At 39.9% G+C, this 22,722-nt stretch overlaps 1 protein-coding gene across 3 annotated transcripts in view; it reads left to right on the forward strand.

Annotated features, from left to right (window-relative positions):
* Gdap2 (ganglioside induced differentiation associated protein 2) overlaps positions 1–17,817 on the forward strand; it is a 44,574-nt gene extending 26,757 nt beyond the window's left edge. For 2 of the 3 annotated variants that reach the window (XM_006985637.4, XM_076574718.1), the window contains exons 11-14: positions 2,904–3,043; positions 4,980–5,034; positions 12,825–12,968; positions 16,951–17,817. In XM_006985637.4, coding sequence (XP_006985699.1) covers positions 2,904–3,043; positions 4,980–5,034; positions 12,825–12,968; positions 16,951–16,998 — 387 coding nt within the window. In that variant the 3' untranslated portion in view covers positions 16,999–17,817. The remainder of the gene's footprint in view (positions 1–2,903; positions 3,044–4,979; positions 5,035–12,824; positions 12,969–16,950) is intronic. The other variant, XR_006073384.2, reaches the window with a different exon arrangement.
* Positions 17,818–22,722: the final 4,905 nt, after the last annotated feature.

Genomic DNA, 22,722 nt, shown 5'->3' on the forward strand with positions numbered 1-22,722 from the left:
AATCAAACTTGAGCTGCTTTGAAGAAAAAAAAGGGGGAGGGAGGAATTAACACTTGAGTATCTACTTAAAAAGAGTAAACCAGAGGTGTAGTTTGCGCAAGATAGTCTAATTCCATCATCCTTTTTTGTGGTGGTAGAGAACAGAAGTAGATGCTCCTAAAAGAAAAAAAAAAAAAAAGCCGGGCAGTGGTGGCGCACGCCTTTAATCCTAGCACTTGGGAGGCAGAGACAGGCGGATCTCTGAGTTCGAGGCCAGCCTGGGCTACAAAAGTGAGTTCCAGGAAAGGCACAAAGCTACCACAGAGAAACCCTGTCTCGAAAAACCTAAAAAAAAAAAAAAAAAAAAAAAAAGTTGAAAGTTGAAACTGTTAAATGAAAGAAAAAAATTGTTCAACCCAACTAGTTATATAAAAAGGCAATTCAAAATGTCATTTTTTCCATCCTGAGAATTAGTAAGAACTTGTAAATAACTATTGTCACCAAAGATGAATTGAAACTATAAATGTTGTATTCATCAACCCAGTGATTCCATTCCTGAGACTTTATATAAGAAAATACTCCCAAGGGGAGAAGGACTTGTAAATCCTGCAACTGCTGAATGTGGAATACTCACTGGAGGGACAGTAGAGCCATGAGCTAACTAGAGCTCTTCAGTCAGCATTCCAGAAGGCAGCACTCACTGACCTCAGTACATTGTTACAAAAGAAAAAGGTCATGAAGTGGGGAGCAGGGCATGTCGGGGTGCCTAGAGTAGGGGGAGAGTAGATATGATGCACTGTTAACATGAATGAAATTACCAAAGACTAGATAAAAGATATTCTATTAGAATGCACACACACACACACACACACACACACACACTCCCCCAAAACATTAATTCCATTAGAAAATAATAACAAAAAATAAGTTGTAATTGAGCCATGTGTATTAACCACAGTAAACATAATGTACTTTAAAAGGAGAAAGTACATATAATTTGAAGGTAAGACATAACAATTTAGACTGATCAGAAATTCCAAGCTCTCAGACTTTTGATCAGTAGTATTTGGGTGATTATGTGAAAGCAGTGAGGCCAGTGTCTTACAGGGTCTTGTAAAGCAAAATGTCGTAACTTAAATGTCCAATAGCTGATGGTGGCATACCCACAAATGGAATATTCTGTGACTCTTAAACACTATGGTTCGAAGAGGCTGGAGATACAGCTCAGAGTACAGTGCTCATGGAGCATCCATGGGGCCCTGGGTTCAGTCTCCAGCATGGGGGATGGGCAGAGGGTGAGACTGAAGCGAGTACAATGGAGAAGAGAGATGGATCAATAGGGAAAACTAATAAGTAAAAGGCAGAAGTAAGCATTTCCAAATGGATTTCTTTGGGGCTGCAGAGATGGCTCAGCCATACGAGTGGGTACGACTTTCATAGGACTCAATTTGCAGCACCCACATTGGGTGGCCCACAGCTTCAGAGAATCTGATGTCACTGTGCACTCCTACACACATGGTGTACACTCACAGATACACACACACACACACACACACACACACACACACACACACACACGTGCAATTAACAATAAATATATTTTAAATTTATTTTCTTACTTTGAGGAGAGTTTGTCCCCCACAGCTTTCTCTTTTTGGCTCGTCCTGTAAATGAGAGTAGAATAACTTACAGAGAGAGAATTTGAAGCCAGGAGGAGCGTTCTAATTTGTCCAAGTGTGAGAGTAAAAATGGATCGCAAGGACAAAGAGGTAGTCTGAGGAGAGGAAGAGGAGGACTGTTAGGGATAAGTCTATTCATAAAGAGGGAAAGACTCACCTGGTAAGAATTACGTCAAGAGTTTCTGTTTGCAGCCATTTGTGGTCTTAATAGTCAGTGTGCCATTCCCTCTTACCGTCAGTAGTATGGCTTCTAAGAATATAACCCCCACATTGATCTTGTTGTATATTTGCATAGCATTCCTGATTTCATGATATGTCATTTCATATTAAAAATTGAGACTTATTGTGAGGTTCAGGTCAGGTAACAGTTACACAATGACTGTGTTCTAAATGTCCTCCTGCCTGCTGTGCCTGCAGTTCAGTCCTAATCCACATTAATGCCAAGGACTCCGCTGAGGAGGAACTGGAAAACAGCCTGCTTGGTAATCCTTTTGGTTGATGCAGTTTAGCTTCCTCTTTGCAGTTGTTTACAGCCAAACCACTAGGTCACGTCAGCCCTGCTTGGGTTATATTTCTCATTTTGTTTTTAGTGTCTCTCTTAAATTTCTTAAAATAGAATGCATCCCTAACCAAACAGGTTCATACTAGATTATCCTCTTGAGTTCTAGAAATGTTGCCCAGTGTGTTGCCATCCACTAAGCCCTCCACTTTCCTCATTCAGATAATAAGCATTAGAAGTGCTAAGCATCCACGGGAGCATGGAAGGATCGGCTCCATACATCATGTGCTCTGTGCCTTATCCTGAGTCTGTGTCTGATCGTCAGTGCAGAAAACTTGATGGAATGCAAACAGAATCTTGAAGACTTATGGATTTTATTAAAATTATAAGAAGTATTAAATCTTAGTTCTAAATGTTTTGACATCATTGACCTAGATAGGAGAAAGCTGATAGATAGTTCATCCAAGATCTCTTCCTGGTATGTGAAGAGTTATTTCAGAGGCCAGAGATTGATTATCTTCCCCCTCACTTAGCATATCACAGAGAAGGACTGTGCCACAGCCTTTGAAAGCATCACTAAATGCTGGGATGACTCACTTTCTAAGAGAATTCATCCTCACTGACCTGCTCTTCCCCTCTGCAATTATGGGTATAGATTAGATTAATTTTAGGGGAGGGGTTCCCCCTCTCTAGGCCTCTCAGAAGTAAACTACTGTGAAAAAATGGTCTTTATTCCTCTCTTCTAGGCTCTCTTATATTTTATCCATGTGATGGATCACATTGCTGTGAAGGAATATGTATTGGTATATTTTCACACACTGACCAGTGAATACAATCACCTGGACTCCGACTTCCTGAAGAAACTCTACGATGTCGTTGATGTCAAGTTAGTTATTTTTGAAAATTGTGAAGGGGTTATTGCTTCTTTACTTTTAACACTAAGCAGTAGCAAACATTTGTAAAGATTTGTGAAAGAGTATTTCATGTGACGAGGATTTTTACCATGTGTACATTAGGTATTTTAGTTATAGGAGGCCCTCCTTTTGGATTCAACTGAACTCCTTTGTATTCTTCCCACTTTTGACCACCTTGGAAGAGGTTTGGTGTCCTACCTAGTCTTTGTGTATAAAATAATGAAAGCACAGCCTTGGTTGCTATGGTGTGTTAATACATACTGGAGTATACTCATAAACATTATTTACCTTGATCCAGTAGCCTGTGAGTCTTTTGGGAGAGATACTGGTCTCAGGTTCAAGGAAATTTGTCCCTGTGATTATAAAAAATAAAAACTGAAGCTGAACATTAACTCTCAGGTAAAGGTTGTCATTGGAACAAGAAGAGGCTGAGCAAAAGGGAAGAACACTGGTTTGGGAGATCCAGGCTCCCTAATGACTGAAAGAAGCAGGTGTTTATGGCGTCCTTGTGGGGATTTGGAGTTGGTTAGTCATGAAGACAGACTTTTTTTTGACATTTCTTCCTTGTGGTTTAAGTGGGCTTTCCCCCATGTAAGATAAGACCAGTGGCCACTTTGTCTCTGGAGACATTCTAACTTTACCCATACATTGGTAACAAGGGAGGAGAGAAACGCTGTGACGGGCTTTATGGATCAAGGGCATAGGAGCCCATGTCTGGCGCTGAGTATCCTGTTATCTTTTTATGGTTTCTACATCTGGAAGATGGAGAATAATAAAAGATAGCTTTCATTGCCCAAGATGTCACAAATTTTATATACAGAATTTAGATTTACTAGACTACTGACTTGGAACTAGAAAATTATTTTCATTAAACTATGTTTCCTTTGCTATAATAATGGAAATCCTAATGACCACCCCACTACAAGACCAAACATAATGCTTTAAGTTTTTTCTCAGTGATATAGTTACTAAATAATAATAATAAAGCATTCTACCCTCTTGGTACCTATTTTATTTGTAACATCACAATGTTTTTATTGCTTAGGTTGAAAAACCATTTTACAGTTAGGGAAGAAAGAAGATAAATTGCCATGTATTTCCATTATCTTCCACCATTCATTAAATCTTATCTTAATTAGCAATATTAATGCTTTCATTATCTAACAGATACCTATTTAGTGTGCTTTGAAGTATTTTGTAGTAAAACTACACTTCACTGTATATCTGCTTCTGCCACTAACTAGCCCTTCAGCTGACATAGCCCTCAGCTAAAACAGTGTCCTGCTGTTTCTCTGGAGTCCTTTACAATTAACCTCATATGACTCGATGATGATTATTAAATTACAGGAAAACAAAATTTCAAGATGTAGCTCAACATGCTTCATGGAGTAGCTGGCTGAGGCCCAGGTTGGGTTCTAGGCATTGCCTCTTGGTCATCAGATCACTGAGTATTAAAGTACTGGAACTCTGTCAGAGCCATTGAGAGGATTAAGTACAAAGCCTTCCCAGAATTTCTGGGTCATGCAGAAACTGTAACATGACTAACTTTTAGTTCCTAATGCTTGCTTTAATTTCAGAGTGACTTATTTCATATATTTGGGCTCAGAGACTCTACCATGTATAAAAAATAATGTACAATGATGTTTTTAAAGTATGAATTGACTTTGTCCTTCCTTGAGGTAGCTCTGTCACAGTGAGGGGCAACATTTAGTGCTTCCTTTAAAATAGGCAGCTTTAAAATGAAATGTTCTCTTAAGTGTTTCCGGCATTTTACCCAAAATTCAATATATTAACTGCTGCTGCTTTTCTCTATGTAAATATGTTTATATACTCAGGTAAAATGTTGACTGTCTATACTGATGAGTACTTCTAGGTGTGACTTACGGTGACTTTGTTTGTTTTGACTAGATACAAGAGGAATTTGAAGGCTGTTTATTTTGTTCATCCAACATTCCGCTCTAAGGTACAGTGTTAGTGTTTTGACTAAACCCTGGATTGAAGTGCACTGCATGCTCAGGATGCTGTAGCTGCTGACTTGTCTGCTGTGCTCGTTGGCTGAGTTGCTGCGTTCCTGATGTTTGGTTGTGTCTGACTCCGGTACCCTTCTACACAACCTCATCAACCATAGCTTCCCAGGCTTTGCCCTTTTGTGCTTGAGCTTTGCTTATGCTGTTAGTCCAGAATCCATTCTCTCCCCTCTGCTTATGGCAGACCCATGCTTGTCTCTCAAATCTTGGTTCAATAATTACTTTCTGTCTGAAACCTTCCTATTCTAATCCTGCAGCTAGTAAATATCCCACATTGTGTCACTTAAGATTTCATAGAATTGATCATTGTGACGATTTTTTTCTAAGTACACATTTAATGTTCTGCCTTTTGGGGTTAACCTGTAAGGGCTTGAATGTAGCTGTTTTGCTCACAATTACTTTTTTAGTGCCTACTCCTCACTTCATCAAGAAATCGAATCCCTTGGTCCTTATATGCTCTAAAAATGTCATCCTTCTTGCTTACATCTTCCTATGTGCAGTCAAGCACACATCCCATCATTTCAGCCACTCTAGTAAATGCCTAATGTAACTAACTGATAGCCTTCTACTCTTTCATCACACCTGCCCATAAAACTTAGACTAGAGAAAGTCTGTTTACTATGCAAAGCCTTATGGAGAAATCATAAAGCTGTGAGTTTTGGAGTCCTCCATGGACTCACAGGCTTCACTGTTGTAGCTGTTCACATTGATGAAGTGTCTCGGGGGCTCTTCATTCTCCACAAGCCCCATCATGCTAGTTCCTCCTTCACATATTGCCTGCCTCATCCTTACCAAATGCATAAGGCATCAGTAAGGAACTGTACCCTCCCCATCCCAACTCATCCCACCACCTGATCTGTTGTGGCCTCCCTTTTTCAGTGTTATAAAAATGTGTTCCTTCTTAACCAAGGACAGTTTCTCGGTGTTCCAGTTTCCATAGTAATAACCAATAGGGTTATTGTTTATTTTGAGCACTTGCTGTGTATCGTTTCTTCCTGCATTATCTTTGAGTGTGCTTATAAAGAGTGGCATTCCCATTTATAGGCAAGGGGGTTGATGCTTGGATTAAGTACTTTCCCAAGATTACCAACAATGAGTGGCAAAGGCCAGATTTGAATCTAAACTGTATTAGAGAATATTCCAAACCTCTTTAAAGAAATTAGCATCTTTCTTCCACTTAGCTGGATCTAAAGCACCAACTCACTTCCTCCCACTTTTCCTTCCTTCCTTGCTCCCTTCCTTCCTCTGTCCTCACCTTCCCTTCTGTGCCTCAGTCATTCTTGTGTGTACCAAGCCTTCAAATACATGCAATGCTTCATTCTTGTTTGGGGAAGTAGTCAGCCTAAAGTTTAGAAGAAGGATTTGGGGGCCTAGGTTCTAATCTCTTATACCAATCTCATTTACCATCTCAGCTAAGTGGTGTAGCCCTTCAATGTTATCCTTTACACATGGGAGTAATGCCTACCTCACTGTGTACTCAGAAGGAGGAAGTGAGTTGGCATATCTAAGATCCTTAAAACAGCTCTTAACATAGACACTCACAAATGTTAGCTAACATTGCCACCATCTTGGATTGTTTCACATGGAGTCAGTTCAGATGTGGGGTTGCTGCCTTGGCTGCAGCCAGATGCCATTATACTACCTTGCCGTGGTTTGGGGGAATAGGTGGTGAGAGTGTAAGGTCCATATATAATAAAATCCTATATAAATTTTAGTAAATCAAAACTATGTATAGAATGTTTCTAAATAGGAGATAAAATTAACAAATTATCAAATCATCACCATTCTGACTTCCATATGTTCATGTCATTTCCAAGCCATTCTGACCAACATGGTATTAAATTAATTACTTGTTAAATTGCTTTTTCTTCCATAATGTTTACTGATAGAAAGAATTTAAGCCCCAGGAGATTATTTGAGTGCAATGTGTGAACTGTATCTTCTTGGCTTATGTTCTGTGACCTTTATTTTTGGCTTTGCATTTTTGAATAATTAGATGGAAAAAATCTAGCATTCACAAAAACATCTAAATTATTCTTTCCAAAAATTGTTAATTTTCTTCAGTTTTTTACTGTAGATACTAAATAATGAAAGCAAACCTTAATGTGTATTTTTTAGCTTGTGTTATAAACAATTGAAATTTTAAAGCTAAGGCATATAAAACTAAAATGGGATAAAAGGCAAAATTGGTATTCTTGGGTCTTCTCAAACAGTACCTTTTACCTGAGTTTCCACTTTGATCTGCTTTGAATAATTTTCTCCTGCCAACACATATGGGATATAAAAGGAAGACAAGATGAGAGAAACTGTCAGGTTTGGTTTCTCTTCTGCAGATGGGATGCGTTAAGGTCTGCCCATGCTTCCCCAGTGCTGCCTGTCCCCGGTAGTCGAGAGTTTTCTCTGGTCCCACCTGGCCCCCTGCAATCTGCAGCCACTTATAAAATAATCATCAGAGACTTAATATTACTTATAACTGCTTGACCATTATCTCAGGCTTTTTACTGACTAGCTCTTACACTTAAATTAACCCATAATTCTTATCTATATTTAGCAATGTGGCTTGGTACCTTTTCTCAGTCTACCTTGTCATCTTGCTTCCTTTGTGTCTGGCTGGTGACTCCTGACTCAGCCCTTCCTCTTCCCAGAATTCTCCTTATCTGCTCACCTACCTATACATTCTGCGGCTACTGGCCAGTCAGTGTTTTATTAAACCAGTATACAAGAGCATTATCCCACAGCATTTCTGTCGAATCAAAAAGGAGGGTTTTAACTTTAACATAGTAAAATTACATATAGCGAAACAGTTATCAAGCAAGAATTGCAGTTACAATATCTAGTCTATTTGTATTTGGCAAAATTAAAAAAATATTCTACCCTATATTTATGAGTCTGAAGTTTCATATCTAATTTATCTTTATCATAACCAAGGAAAATTATAACTACCTAGTCTTAAACTACATCAAAGATCCCAGAAGAATATAGTATTACCTAAGTAAATAAGAAATGCATTGTAAGCAATTTCCAAAAATTTAGAATGACAGACACAGCTGGCTACCTGGACAGTCATCCAAAGTTCCTCTGTAACGTTGGGGCATCCGTCTTCAGCCAATAGGTCTAGAGTTTTTTAGTCGCTTCTCCCTGTGTCCTGCAGAATGTCTGGCAGTCTCCTCTGTGAAGAAGGAACCTGAAAGACCATCCCGCCTTGTTTTGGCAAAATTTAGTGGTCATTTTTCCATGGGTCTTTCATGTCTAGTCTATACATTTTGTCAATCAGTCCAGGCAAGAACCAGTTTCTTGCCCAAATGGCCAGTTCTGCCAAGAAAAGGATAAACTCCAATGGAGTGTCTTCGATGCCCATCTTCCTCTTTGAAGTAAATCGGTGCTGCCAGGAGCAGACAAATCTCATTGTCCAGGAAAGTGTAAGTTTTTAAAACATTTTAAATGCCATATTCTGTAGGTCTTTGAAGTGTTTGAAGATTACCTACCTGAAATATATCTATGTATACCTAAAAAACTTAACTAACATGACTATAAGTTTGATTGTTGTAGATGACTAATTATTAATCTGTATTTTTAATTATACATTACAATTTTAAATGAGCTTTATAAACATAATACCTTAAACAAGAAGTATACATACAGTATAACAAAATTAACTTTAAATTTGTAATAAACTAAAATCTATAGCAATGTAAAACATTTTAAACAAGTTATTCTTTAAAAGTAGATTCAATAATCTACCCTTTCATCCTATCATATCTATATCATATCCCCTTTTTATCTTTTAAAAAGAGATTACATTTATAATCAACCCCCTTTAAATAAAAATAAACATTTATAAACAATATTTTGGGAATATATATATATATTGGTTTAACCTAGCAGGCTTTACAAATGTCTTTCTGCAGTTAAAAATACCAAAGATAATATAATCCAGACTCTGTGTGTGATTTCCATCTTTATGTGGCTTATTTTTTATATTACTTTTACTGTTTCTCTAAAGACTTTACTTTTTAAAACTATATTTTTTATATAACTGCATATATTCCTTTTTCTCTCCCTTCCAAGCCTAAGTACATTTTTTATGCACACTGTAAACAGTTTAGTGTTTTATTCCATCTGAATCTGTCTTATTATGAACTGATGACCCTTCTCTGACCAGAATAGATTTTAAACCATTAAACTGGTTGGCTAGGACTAAAGCTGCATCCCTGGCTGCTGACTCTGCCACCCCCCAGCTTCCCAACATGGTGGTGGTACAATTCCAGCCCTGGGAGCCATGCACACCACCAACTCTCAGAAGCAGTGGGTCTATACCTCCATCAAAGCATTGTGTAGCCCAGAAACTTTTTTTTTGTCTGTACTAGCAAAAGCTAAATCTATCACTCAGTGCACTGCACAGCTTTAGAGACGCCGCTGTGTACTACAGCAGGAATCCACCATGCTGCTTAGCTCATGGCGGCCAGCTTCATCTCACAGGCAGCTGTCAGGAGGCGAGTCTGCGTTGCTGCTGGCATGAGATTGTGAGACTAGGAAGCCCAGTGTGGCTCCGTTTCTGTGCATTCAGAATCTTTAAGCTTTCTTAGGTCTATGTGGATCAATGCCCAATGGTGAGCACCAAATATAGTCAGAAGTTTTCTCCAGTCCTGCCTGGCCCCCTGTAGTCTGCCGCCACTTATAAAATAATCACTCAGAAACTTAATAATATTTATAACTGCTTGACCATTAGCTCAGGCTTATTACTAACTATCTCTTATAAGTTAAATTAACCCATAATTCTCATCTATATTTAGCCACATGGTTTGGTACCTTTTCTCATTTCTGCTTTGTCATCTTGCTTCCTCTGTATCTGGCTGGTGACTCTTGACTCTGTCCTCCTTCTTCCCAGAATTCTTTTAGTCTGCTTGCCCTGCCTATACTCCCTGCCTGGCTACTGGCCAATCAGTGTTTTATTAAACCAGTGTACAAGAGCATTAGCCCACAGCAGCCCCCCACCCTTTCCCATCAACACCCCACCATGTCAGTACAGTATAGCCTACTTAAGAGTCCTGTCAAAGAATTGGATAACAACAGACCTTAAAATATCATACATATATAACTTCATTTTATAGATGGAGAAACTGAGAAAGAAGTGTGATTTATGAAGGAATGCTGCACTTTCCCTGAGTAGTGGTAAAGTAAGCTACAGGCTCCATCTGTTAATTTCTTTGAGCAAATGCTGAGTTCTCCTAGATAAATGCTGAGCATCAGACTGTGAGTCTGACATGGTTCTAATGTCTCCAGACTGTTCATTGTTATGCAGTAGCATGGAGGCACAAGGTGCAGTTGGGACACTTAGAAGGAATGTCCGTTTGCAGCTTTGGATGAACATGGGCCAAGGAAATCTTCAAATAGGACAGCAGTTAAAGATTTGAGGATAAAGATGTCAGGGCTGAAGCAAGACATGTTAAAAGATTTGAGGTAAGAAACTGGAAAAAAAAAATTGCAGGGCAGTGTGAAGCGCACAGCAGACAGCTGGTGCGGGGCTAGTTCCTGCACATAGTCTCCTCATAATCACTGCTGGTTCACCAGCTATGTCTGTGATGAGCTGTCAAGCTCATACCGGAAGTGCTTCCTAATCTAGTTTCTAGAAGCTTGTTTCCGGAAAGGGTGTGTGATAACTAATGTGTTAACACAAGTTCATTTTGATGAGCAGTTCCTTGACTGTTCAACTCATTTGACTCTAATCTTGCCTCGTGTTTCCCCTACTCCATATCAATCCTCCCAATAAACTTGACAACTGGGAGAAAAGGAAATCCAGATAATAATATGGGAGTTGAGGCTGTGCTTCAGCCAACAGTAATGAAGCTGACATCAATAATGACCCAGGCCACAAAGACCATCATAAAATAGGCCTTAATGTTCATTCATCCTTTAACAAGTGCTTGGAACCCAGATATGGTCATTCCAGGATTGTCTTCTAGAAACCAGAGAGATTGAGCAGAAATGAATGTGCCTGAAATAATAGAAAGTAGGACCAAGTCTCAGGTCTCTGCAAGTGAGATTTCAATGGGAGAATAGAAGAGTCAACAGAAGGGATAGCCTAGAGCAGTAAGTGAGAAATCGGGGTGACACCTGTACCAGTCTGGGAAATTTGAATAGGCTTTACATAGTGATAATGTAGTTCAGTGTTGTCTGTTATGTGTCTTATCTTACAAGTAAGTTTGAAGGAATTATGTCATATTAGGGAAGGAAGTATGCCATATTAGGGGCTTGGGATATGTCAGAGGTTTGGAAGAGCCACTGAGGAATGTGGTAGCATACTGAAGAGAAATAAATAAAAACGATATATGAATGGAAAGCACCCAAAGTGACATGCAGGCTATCCGAAGTGGCTGTGGTCTATCTAGGGTTTTTAAAACTGTTTTGGAAAACATTAGACAGTCCACTGAAAGCTCTGTGCATCTGCTTCCATCTTTTGTAAATGGGGATAGCAACATCATCACACCTACCACATTGGACACTTGTGTAACCTGTTGATAAAAAACCAGATAGGTAAATTATATGTAAGTTGTAGCTGTTACCTACCATATGTCTTGATATCAGAAATACCACTTGCTACCAGAAATTTTCTTTCTTTTTTTTCCTAAACTAACAAAACCTTTCACTTACATTTTGTAAAATGCCGTAAACAAAGTTGAGATTCACTGGTTTTCTACCTTTAAAAACAAGCAAAGCATATTTATAAAAAAGGGAGGGGTAAGTTGCATTTTCGCACATGTATATAATGCACTTAGATCATATTTATCCCCCATTATTATTTCTTATATATGGATTCTACATATAGGAGAAAATGTGTAATATTGTCTTTGTAGTCTGTCTTATTTTGCTTAACATCATAATCTCCATTTCCATCCATTTTTCTGTAAATGAGTTAATCTCATTCTTTACAGCTGAAAAGTCCCTTGTGTATATATATATATATATTTGTGTAAACACACTCACACACATACACACTGCTTTGATTGGCTTCAACAGAGACCATATTCACTTATCAAGGAAAAAATATCTGAGTTCCAAGATACCTAAACCTACTGTACCAAACTATTGATTATTATACCAAATAACACAGAAGCCTTTTTTCCAGACAATGTATTTGAATCGCATTCTTTTCCCTCCCCCACCTCCCAGATTCTCCCTACTTGCCCAAACTTGTGCTTCTGTCTCTCTCCCTCACTCCCTCCCTGTTCCAACATCCAAACCCAAGCAAAACAACAATCAAACAAAAAATAAAACAAATACGTAAAAGCTATGGAGTCCATTTTGTATTGACCAACTATTCCTGGCATGGGGCCTGCCCTGGAGTGTGATGTACCCAGTGACCTCCATTTTCCCTTTCCAGCAGGTAGGAATTTTCACCTAGCTTCAGTCACGGTCAAGAGCTTGTGTTGTGTCTCAGCATACTGTACGTACAGGAGTGTATCTGCACTGAGACTAAAGCTCTGTGAAACAGCCTCCTTATTGTAGCCCCAGTGATGTCATTGTTCTTTTTCATAAGTGTTCCTTGTCATCTATGAAATTATTGTGCAACTCACTAACGACCTACAAACTGCACTTTAAAAAATAACTTGTTATTGTACAATTCAAATTTCTTGAATTCAGATTTTAACTGGTATAAAATTTCAAAGGTGTATCTATTTTTAATGGTGGCTATTGGCTTAAATTATTTTTCTCTCCTATTAATCAGGTCTCAACATGGTTTTTCACCACCTTTTCTGTCTCAGGATTGAAGGACAAAATCCACCACATAGACAGCCTACACCAGCTCTTTTCTGCCATATCACCAGAGCAGATAGACTTTCCTCCTTTTGTCCTTGAATATGATGCCAGGGTAAGTGCCTGTTTTCCTCTGCCTTGTGTAGTGTGTGAGTGTGTTCCAGAGTGGCAGGTTTGAACATCTGAGTGTGTTATATGCTACATGCATAGTAAGGAGACTGCTTTACAGAGCTTGTCTCATATGTAGATATGCTCTAGTGTGTGCAGTGTGCTGAGAAACAGTATATGCTACAGAGCAGCTCCTGTGAGCATATGAGTGTGTAAACATGCTACAGAGCAGCAGGTGTAAGCATGTGAGTGTGTGAAAAGTGTGCTGCAGAGCAGCTCCTGTGAACATATGAGTGTGTAAACATGCTACAGAGCAGCAGGTGTAAGCATGTGAGTGTGTGGAAAGTGTGCTGCCGAGCAGCAGCGGTGAGCTTTGGAATAATAACTTAGTATTTTTTCATACAGTAACCCAAGAGGACTCTTCAGTCATGACTTTAAAGCTGGTCTTTGGTTGTGTGGACAGTTTCTTAAGATTGAGACTTTTTAGCTATGTGAACAGCCAGACTGGACTGGTGTCCACTTGCAGCATAGACAGTAAGTCAGGCAGCCTCTCTCAGTATTTTCTGAAGATTATGGAAATGTTTTTAATATTTCTACCATGTTAGTGATGTTATTTATAGGTACATTCAAAGATCTGTTGCTGAAGAACTAATTATGCCATCTCTTAAACTTCACTAAAATTCTTTTCTATTGTATGTATTCACAACATCACCTTTTGATTGTTTTTTTTTTTTTTGTTGTTGTTGTTCTTAAAGAATTATTTATTATCTATATAGAAGAGGGCGCCAGATCTCATTACAGATGGTTGTAAGCCACCATGTGGGTGCTGGGAATTGAACTCAGGACCTCTGGAAGAGCAGTCGGTGCTCTTAACCTCTGAGCCATCTCTCCAGCCCTTGATTGTTTTTTAATTGAGAACTTTGCCAAAAGCTAATCAAGCACCTGTCTAGCTGTTGCTGATTATGTATCCTTGTGTATGAGCCAGATGACATATTGGAAAGTAATACCGAGTTTGAAGTATTCTCCCCTAATTGTTATGTAACATGTTGTATGCCTTCAAGTAAAAGTCTTGCAGGGCATTTCTCTCTAAACTGTCTCCAACTTTAACAATGACTTCTGTTCCCCTTATATGGAAAGCAAAATATTTAATGTGTCCTAATAGCTAATAAAATTTCACATTTGGCTGTTGCACGGAAAGGATTTGTAACTGGAGCAGCTAGACCATAGAACAAAGATAGTTCAGTATATGGGATGGGAAAAAGCTACTTCAGTTTGTGTTTACTTGAAGATTGCTGGAGTATTCTCTGGCATATTCTAACTGACTGTTTTCTGCCTTTGAACTCCACCTGTCATGCTTGAATTAATAGCAGGAAATGTAGAAGGCACAGAAGAACATTTGGATACCAAAAATTTGAATGACATTTCTAAGCTACTACCTAAACGTATCATTTTTTTCCTGCAAATGCTAGAAGATTACTCCACCAGACTTGAGCTTGCTTTTGTTTTGCCTGTGTGTTTTAGCTTTCTGTTGTTTAGAGTGTCAAAAAGAACACAATGACAGGATTGCTCAAAAGGAAGTATAACTTCTGCTAACAATTGACTCATTAAACATCTCTCCACCTGTGCTCGAGTTTTCTAGAATGGAGATATTATACCATCTGTCTATGAGGACTGAAGACAGGCAAAAAATGAGGGGGGTGGAGTATGAGGAGACAGTGTTCAGGGACAGGCAGAGGGCACAGCATGACATTCTGCCACTGCGTGCAGCGCTATAGGGCATTGGCTTTGCCGTCAGTGCGGAGTGTTCTAGGAGGGAGAGCGCCATTCCATTCCTCTGCAGAGAAGCCAGTGTGGAAGAGCAGAGAGTGTGATGAAGAGGCAAGCCTACAAGAAGGACTGGGCCTGGCTGAGACCAGAGGGAAGCCGTGCTGCTGAGGGCGGCAGGGGTTTGAAGTTAGGATGCATTTAGAGCTGCGACATCTGGAGACAAAGTAGCCGTGGGAGATGGAGGAGAAAGCATGTGCTTTTGATGGATGGTATTTCTGTACCCCAGGAAAGCAAAGTGAGGGAAAAAGTCTCTCAAGTCTTGGGAAAGGTCCAGATAGCATGTTCAGTGTGTCACATGGAGTTTATGGAATGTGGACCTGAGATACCAGGAGGTGGTTGGATAATGATTGGTAAGGAAAATTTATATCATAATTGGAAAAAAGGAGTTGGCATACTTTGTTTAGTTGTGCCTTACACTTGATAGCACATAATAGGTTTTTTATTTGGTAAAAGACTGAATTGGTGTTGATTGGTATCAGTTTCAGTGGACTTAAAAAACCATTTCAAAGATTTATGTCATTTAAGAAGCCAACAGTTTCTGTAAGATTAAAAGGGACCTTTGAAAAGCAGTAAAAATAATACTGAGGCAACTTCCAGAAAAGAGCGAGTCAGCATTCTTACAAAATAAAATCAGAGTATACCATTTTGGCTGGTGAGAATTCTTTAAATTACTGTGATTGTTTTCAGAAATAGAGAAGCTAGTTGGTGGCTCAGGGATCTCCTGCCTAGTGTGACGTTAACGTAGCAAGCTCTGTTTCAGGCCATTGCATATCAGACATGCACCATTAGTTTCCACAGAAATCATCAACACAGATATGAAGAACTTTGGAAAATAGCACAGAAGACTAGAAGAGAACCCTTCAGAGGTGTTCAGAATAGATTTCTCTTTGGGGATATGTTTCTTGGGCCATTACTTTCTGCATATTAAAAATGCAGAATTGCTTAGATTACTGATCATGATAGACATGCTAAAATGCAAACTATGTATTTTCCCCTAAGTCTCCAGAAATGTAGCCAATTCTGAGGTTTGTTTCTATTTTCTTTTTTCCCCCATATCTGGTCAAATTTACTTGTTATCAGAAAGTCTTCTTAGATGTCCTTTTGATTTCCTTGTTATGACACCAGGCTCAATTTCTGCTCAGAGCATCTGCTCTGAAGAATGGCTGAGCTTCTGGCTCATTTTGACTCAATAACATTAAACTGCCTACTAGGTTAAAGACCAGGTCTGACTCGATGCCTATAACTGTGAGGTAAATGCCATGAAACAATCTACACTTCCTCCTCCTCCTCCTCCTCCCTCATCATTCCTGACTGTTGCCTTATATTAATGGTAAGATTTTTTTTTTGTTTGTGGCTTACTGAAAAACAAGATCTTTGCCAAAGAAATACTTTTCCTAAAAGTGAGACTCCAGTCTTACATCTCATAAATCTAATCTAGGACCCTCCTACCATAAAGTTAGCTGCCTTGTTTTTAACCACGATTACCCAACATGGGGGCCAAAGAATTTCTCCTTACACTAGTTGGTTGCTTTCTACATTTGACATTAAGCTTCTGGCATTTAATTCTCCATCTTGACGTGGAGCTAAATGGCCTGAGAACTGTAATCGTTACAAGCCTTGCCACTTGGGTGTGTCCTGAAGATGCCTGCTGCCAAGCAGTGACAGCTACTAAATTCTTCAGAAATCGTTTTTTATTGTTCCATAACTAAATGAAGAATCAGCAATGGGAAGGTAACGCCATCAAGCAAGTGTCCAGTGTCATGACAAACTTATCTTTAAATTTAAGCTCAGCCTGTTACACAGGAGGCACTTTAGTTGAATTATATAACCTGTGTGCTCTTCATTTTCCTTGTTAGTAAAATGAGGATGCTACCCATTTTGCGACATCATGTGAGAACTTAAAGGAGCAGTGAAAACAAGGAGTCTGTAACTAGTCCAGCACCCAGAATGTTCAATAAGCAATGCTGTTACTAAAGCACATTGTCATTCTTGTGGCTTCTCCCTACTTTACACGAGCTCTGACACACTCCAGTGAGTCTGCTCAGCGCCACATACGTGCTGGACATTTCACATGCACTTTTCTGTGTATTGCAAGTCCCTGCTTTGCATATCTTCTTAACTTGCCTCGTTGCTTAAAGCCCTCGTCTTTTTTCTCTCCACAGGAAAATGGGCCTTATTTTGCATCTTACCCTCCATCACCGGATTTGTGACCTTCCGTCTTCCCAGGACTTCTTGGTCACAGAATTCCATTTCACAACTCACCACCTATCGAAGTGATGTTCATTTTTGCTGTACAGATCCAGAGAGCTTTTGTCCCCACCTCTCTGGTATTTTTTTATTGACTATATATTTTCTGGCACATAAACAGTCTAAAACTGGTAGGCCATACGGAACTGCATACATTTTAAATTTGTATATTTGTATCAAATGGAAATGTTCGTTTTTAGAGCATTAATAGAAACTGGGGATCAACTTTTGAGTGTCTTCAGTTTCCTGGACTCTGGACGCTCTGTTACACAGGCCAGCAACATGCTCACATCATCTCTGACAGTGCACGCTTCGGACTCTCCGTTATATAGGCCACCACCATTGTTCACAGCATCTCTTAAACAGTGCACGCTTCCTTTGTGTGTTTAAGTGTTTCTCAAAGTGTATACAACCAATGTATGCTGAACAGATGCATTGTTTCCCTCAAACCCTGGCTTTAATACCATCTACATTTTATACAGACAATTTGATCATAATATAGAATTGTCCAGGACCAAGAATATGAAAATGTGTCTGATTGAAACTATAAAATTCTTCAGCAAAACATAGGACTTGCACTTTGGTGGTAAAGGTAAGAGTGAGCTGTAAGTGCTTCCTGGATTATACGGTTTGTTAAGATCAACACTGTTCAGATCTTAGCAGTGTGGGGAACACAAAGTCTGTATCTTCAACTCTCTCTATAATCTTGTGACTGGTCTCCTTATCTAAAGAATGTATGTGCTAACAGCACTCCTAAGTAAAGAGCATTTGCTAAGACTCCATGCCTGACCACACTGCTGTCTTTGCAGAGTCATACATGATTGTGTTGACTAGTATCTCTTGAGTGGCCTCCATCATAGAGTAGAAGTGTATATATAATAGTACAAAATCCAAGGACCTAATAATTCACTCTCCAGAAGACTTTTGCCACTTGGGCTCTATGTGTGCCTTAGCTTGTTTATGGGTGAAAATTGGAATTTATGCAGCCTCCCTCACATAAGTAACATGAAGATAGCTTTTAGAAAGAACTTGGCTGTTTCAGGATTCAGAGGGTTGAGGGAGTTGGGAGTATGGTAAGGTGCCTTCAGTTAGTTCTTAATGTTAATGAAAGTAAATATATGTAAAGGAATTCTGTACGACATTCCATAGGCCATGGTACCTTTTGAGTGATTGAGTTCTGTTTGGGGGTGGGGCACAAAAAATATCCCACCCCTGACCCTCTGACAACTTCCTACTTGGTAGCTTTTCTGCTGGCTCTCCTACAATGCTGCCATTTAACGAGAGACATCTGTTACCCATTAACAGTTTCTTCTTGAATTAAGGTCAAAGCATTATCGTTTCCATGTGGGTGTCTTTATGGTCCTTTTGGTGCCCACACCCACCCACCCCTATCTCCTTCACTGTATCATGCACATTCGCAGTTCAGAAAAGAAAAAGAATCAATCTGAGCTCATGTGAGAATTTAAAGGGATAGTGAAAACAGTCGGTGCTTCCAAGGATCCATTCCTCTTGCCTAAACACTCTTCAGTAGAGGAAAAGAAGAGAGAAGACACCATTTTATATGGTTTCATAGAGACAAATGTGCCTCCTGTTTCTTGGATAGGCGTCGTTGTTAGGCATGAAAGCCACTCCTTTGTTCTGTCTACCTACATGGTAAGGACTTCCTGGTACGTTCTACGTCGTCAGATGTCAGGTGAAAGTTGCTTTACCCCTTTCATCCTTAAACTACCTGATATTTTAGCTTCCTCCCCTACAGCAGTTGTTGGGTCCTTTGACCTGAGGCAGTGCTCACTAGGAGCACTGTAGCAATGCACCTGCTCTGCTAATGCTGGACTGAGCTACCAAGAGCTGACAGCTGGCCTAAGCCATTGCCACACTCCATAATAAAGCTGTAATCTACCTTGCTGTTTGAACAGAGATAGGTGTATATGAGCAATGTCTGTATTATTCAGAGTCTCACTATGTAGCCCAGGCTGTCCCCAGCGTGATCCCCCTGTCTCAGCCTCTAGAGTGCTGGGATTATAAACATATCCCACTACACCCAAATTTGTGCAACTTGCAGTTTCTCATAAGCAATATTTCTTAAAGGATATTTCTTTTTTCATACGAGTAAAAATCTCCACGTGCTGATATTCTAGCCTAATTGGCACTGGAATATAAAGGTGGGGAAGATTGTACATAGCAACTCTTTCATAATATAATAGTAACTAAAGAAAGGTAAGGGCCACTACATAAAGCACATTCAGTGTGGGACTGCTCATGCTTTCATAATTTTCTGAAGTGTTATACATTGTTCCTGAGAGGGGAGACAGAGTGGCCTTAGTAACATGGTCGTGTACATTTGTTCTGTGAAAAGTTTGGATAGCCTTGAGAACACGAGGCTTTCAACAATGTGTTAGAAGATAAACAAGGTGACTGGGTGGCAGTCCTTAAGACCTAGTATTAGTCCAGAGCACCACCAAGTCCTTAGTCTAGTTTAACCTTGGTCTTGCCGAGTTCTAGTTGAATTGCTAAAGATACAACCTAGGAAATACCAGTTTATTAATTGATATAGGCAAACAGGATATAATTTACCCTACCTTTGCTTCAGCCCATACTTGAGTTTTCCCAACTCACACATATACAAGTTTTTGGATCTACATTTTATCAGTCTGCTTCTTGATTTGAGATGTCAGCTGTACTTCAGCTAAAGTCATTTTCTTCTATTACTGAATAAAACTAAAATTGTCGTGTGTGTATGTGTGTGTGTGTGTGTGTGTGTGTGTGTGTGTGTGTCTGATGATTTCTAATCTTTTGCAGCTTTACTATCCAATCTTATTCTTTTCAATTATGTCTCCTAATTTAGGTGTGTCTGAGCATTTACATTTTGAGGTGTATATTATAAATTATTGGGGTTTTAAGTTGTTTGTAGAGAGGTTATTTCTAATGGTAAAATAGGCATCAAGCTGTACTGTGAAAGAGACATTGTTTTCCTCTTGAGACTCCCTGAACTCCTGTTTTACAGATGAAGACATGGAGTCCCAGGCAGTCAGATTAAAGCCAGACCACGTGGGCTGTAAGCTTCAGGATGACTGCCACCTTCAGATTGGTGGATAAAAATGTTTGCACAGCCCTTTGACTTTGCTGTTCTCTCTTCTGCCCCCATAGGAAAGGCTTTTAAAACACAGTCCTCCGTTTTCAGGTTGCACTTGCTCAACAAGGTTCCCAAGAGGCAGCAGCAAGCGGGAACTAGCAGCAGAGGTCAGGACTCCGTCAGGACCTGGGAGAATACTTGGGGGTGGGGGTTCATGTGATTTACATTGAGAACGACCTTTTAGGGCTGGAGGAGTGGCTCAGTGCGCTTTGGCAACCTAGTAACACCCAGATAATGGTGATGGAATGGGATGAGCTCCTGCCCCCTAGAACACTGCCAGGATCCGGTGTGGGCTGCCGGATCAGTGCCAGCAGTGTGCACGAAGAGGCTCAGGAAAAAATTACACAGGCTTTTGCAAGAGAGACTAAGTTATCAGGAGTCCATGTTCAGCCCAGACATTCTCAAATTGTTTCTAATAAAACAACCAACACAGAGAGACACTATTCAGATAGTTACTAGTGAACTCTACACTAGTAAACTAACAGTGGCTGTTACAACAAACCGAAAATGCCTGAGAACTTAAACACAATAGAAAAATTTCTCTCAAACAACTTGAACACATGTTCCTGGTGGTCTAGCAACAGCTCAGCTTTTCTCCAAGACCTGATCCACAGGCAAGCCTCCGTAGTATTGAAGATCCATCTCCAGCATGGCTTCCAAAGGACCCACGCGCCTCTGGTTCAAGCTGGCAGAGCTAGAAGACTTACCCCACAAAAATTGTATGTGCCAGACCCAGAAATGACACACATCACTTGCATTCATGAATGTTCCATTGTGTAGAACTTGCGTTTGGCCTTTGTGACCAGCAAGGCTAGGAGGCTGTGAAGAAGTAGAGTGCAGTGCCCAGCTTCCTGTACCACTCCAGGCAGTGCTAGAGACCAGAGACATTATAAAAGATATATTTCAGCCAAGCAGAAATACAATAAAAGAAAGGTCCCATTAGAGAGTGTCATTTCTCTAAGGACCCTGGGGCAGGATCATAGTGTGGCCTAGAATAAATTGCTACGGTGTGCCTGTATCTCTGAAGCTCCTACAAGCCAGAGCCACTGTCACTCCAAAGCAAACAGTATGGAGGGCCGTCCAGATGACTGTCACTGGATCTTGTGGATTATGACCCATTGACTTACTAGGAATTACTTACAGACTCCAGCCCCACCCCAGAACTAAGAATTCTGTCTGCATCTTTTCAAGGTTCCCAGATGATTTGTGTTAGCACAGTTTAAAAATCATTGTAATCCTGGCTGTGGTGCTTATGAGCTCTGTGATGTGAGGTTGCTTAATATCTAATCTTATGTCTGTACTTCATCAGTAAGGTGGGGGTGGGGCAGCCCTGTTACTGGATAGAGGGGCGTCTCTGTAGATGATGCATTCAGATGTTAAATCACCCCTGACACCTGAGCATTGGGTTTTCCCACACACCAAGTACTTTGAAAAGTAACAGTCAAGAGGCAACCTTTTGAACTGTAGCAATCTGAATTTATCCTCTTTCAACCCATACCCTTATGCATGTCACCTTAAGGAGTTCTGGCCCACTGAATTCAGAGGATTTTAATTTATGATTCTGTCTTGGTTCTCTAGAGATGAGTAAGCACAGAAACAATAAACTTTTCCAACATCAGCAAACACTGCATGTCCTAATAATCCCTGATACAGCAACACCATCACGTTAAGGATTATAAACTTTGAAGTATATACAGAAACAAGCTAATGTGCTTAACCATGAGTGCTGCCAACTACCTAAAGAACTGCAGCCATAGTGTATGCAGTAACACAGGTCAGCAGAAGTGGGTGAAAGAGCATCTCTAGAGATGCAGTACTTTTGTGCAACCAGAAAGTAACCTGTTTTCAACCCTGGTGATGGCTTTGTTGTCATCTTCCTTGCTTGTTGTAATATGGTTATTTTAAGATGAATACTGGTTCTCCATGAGGCTTTAGAAAGCTCCTCTAGATGTTGGGACTCAGGTGCATCCTTTCACCGATTTCTCTTCATCTTGTGGGAGGAATGTGGAGGTTATCAGAAGTGAGGTGGAATCTCTCACCCTCAGCTTTGGCACTTTTTAAAAAGACATTTTTAATCTCAGTTTAATGGACATTTGCTTCTTGAAATGCCAGTTTAATTATGATGTGATCACTGTCATGGGTAGTTTCCTTTAGAGTCATCAAATAAAGAAATTCTTTTAAACTGGGAAAGAAATTGAAATACGTCAATAGTTATAGCCTTCACTGAAGGAGTCGATTCAGGGCCATTCACACTTTATTTCAATCAGGAATAAGACACTGGGTTCAACATGGGTGAGCTGAAATCATGAATTGGTGGAAAGCACAGATAGAGTGAACTCTGACCTGTAGCCATCTAAAACAAAATGTCATATACTCTGTACACACAGACTTCAATTCTCAATCATGGGAAAATTGAAATATGAGACACGGGCAAACTCCATGGTAACTTTCTTTGTATGACACTAAGTGCACGGTCCGGGCTAAGAGATGCTTTGTTTTTCGTCAGTCCATCTTCCTGGTGCAGGAGATGGCCTAGGAAACCAGTTTAGAGTTT

Source organism: Peromyscus maniculatus, chromosome 6, assembly GCF_049852395.1.
Source record: "Peromyscus maniculatus bairdii isolate BWxNUB_F1_BW_parent chromosome 6, HU_Pman_BW_mat_3.1, whole genome shotgun sequence".
NCBI lineage: Eukaryota > Metazoa > Chordata > Mammalia > Rodentia > Cricetidae > Peromyscus > Peromyscus maniculatus.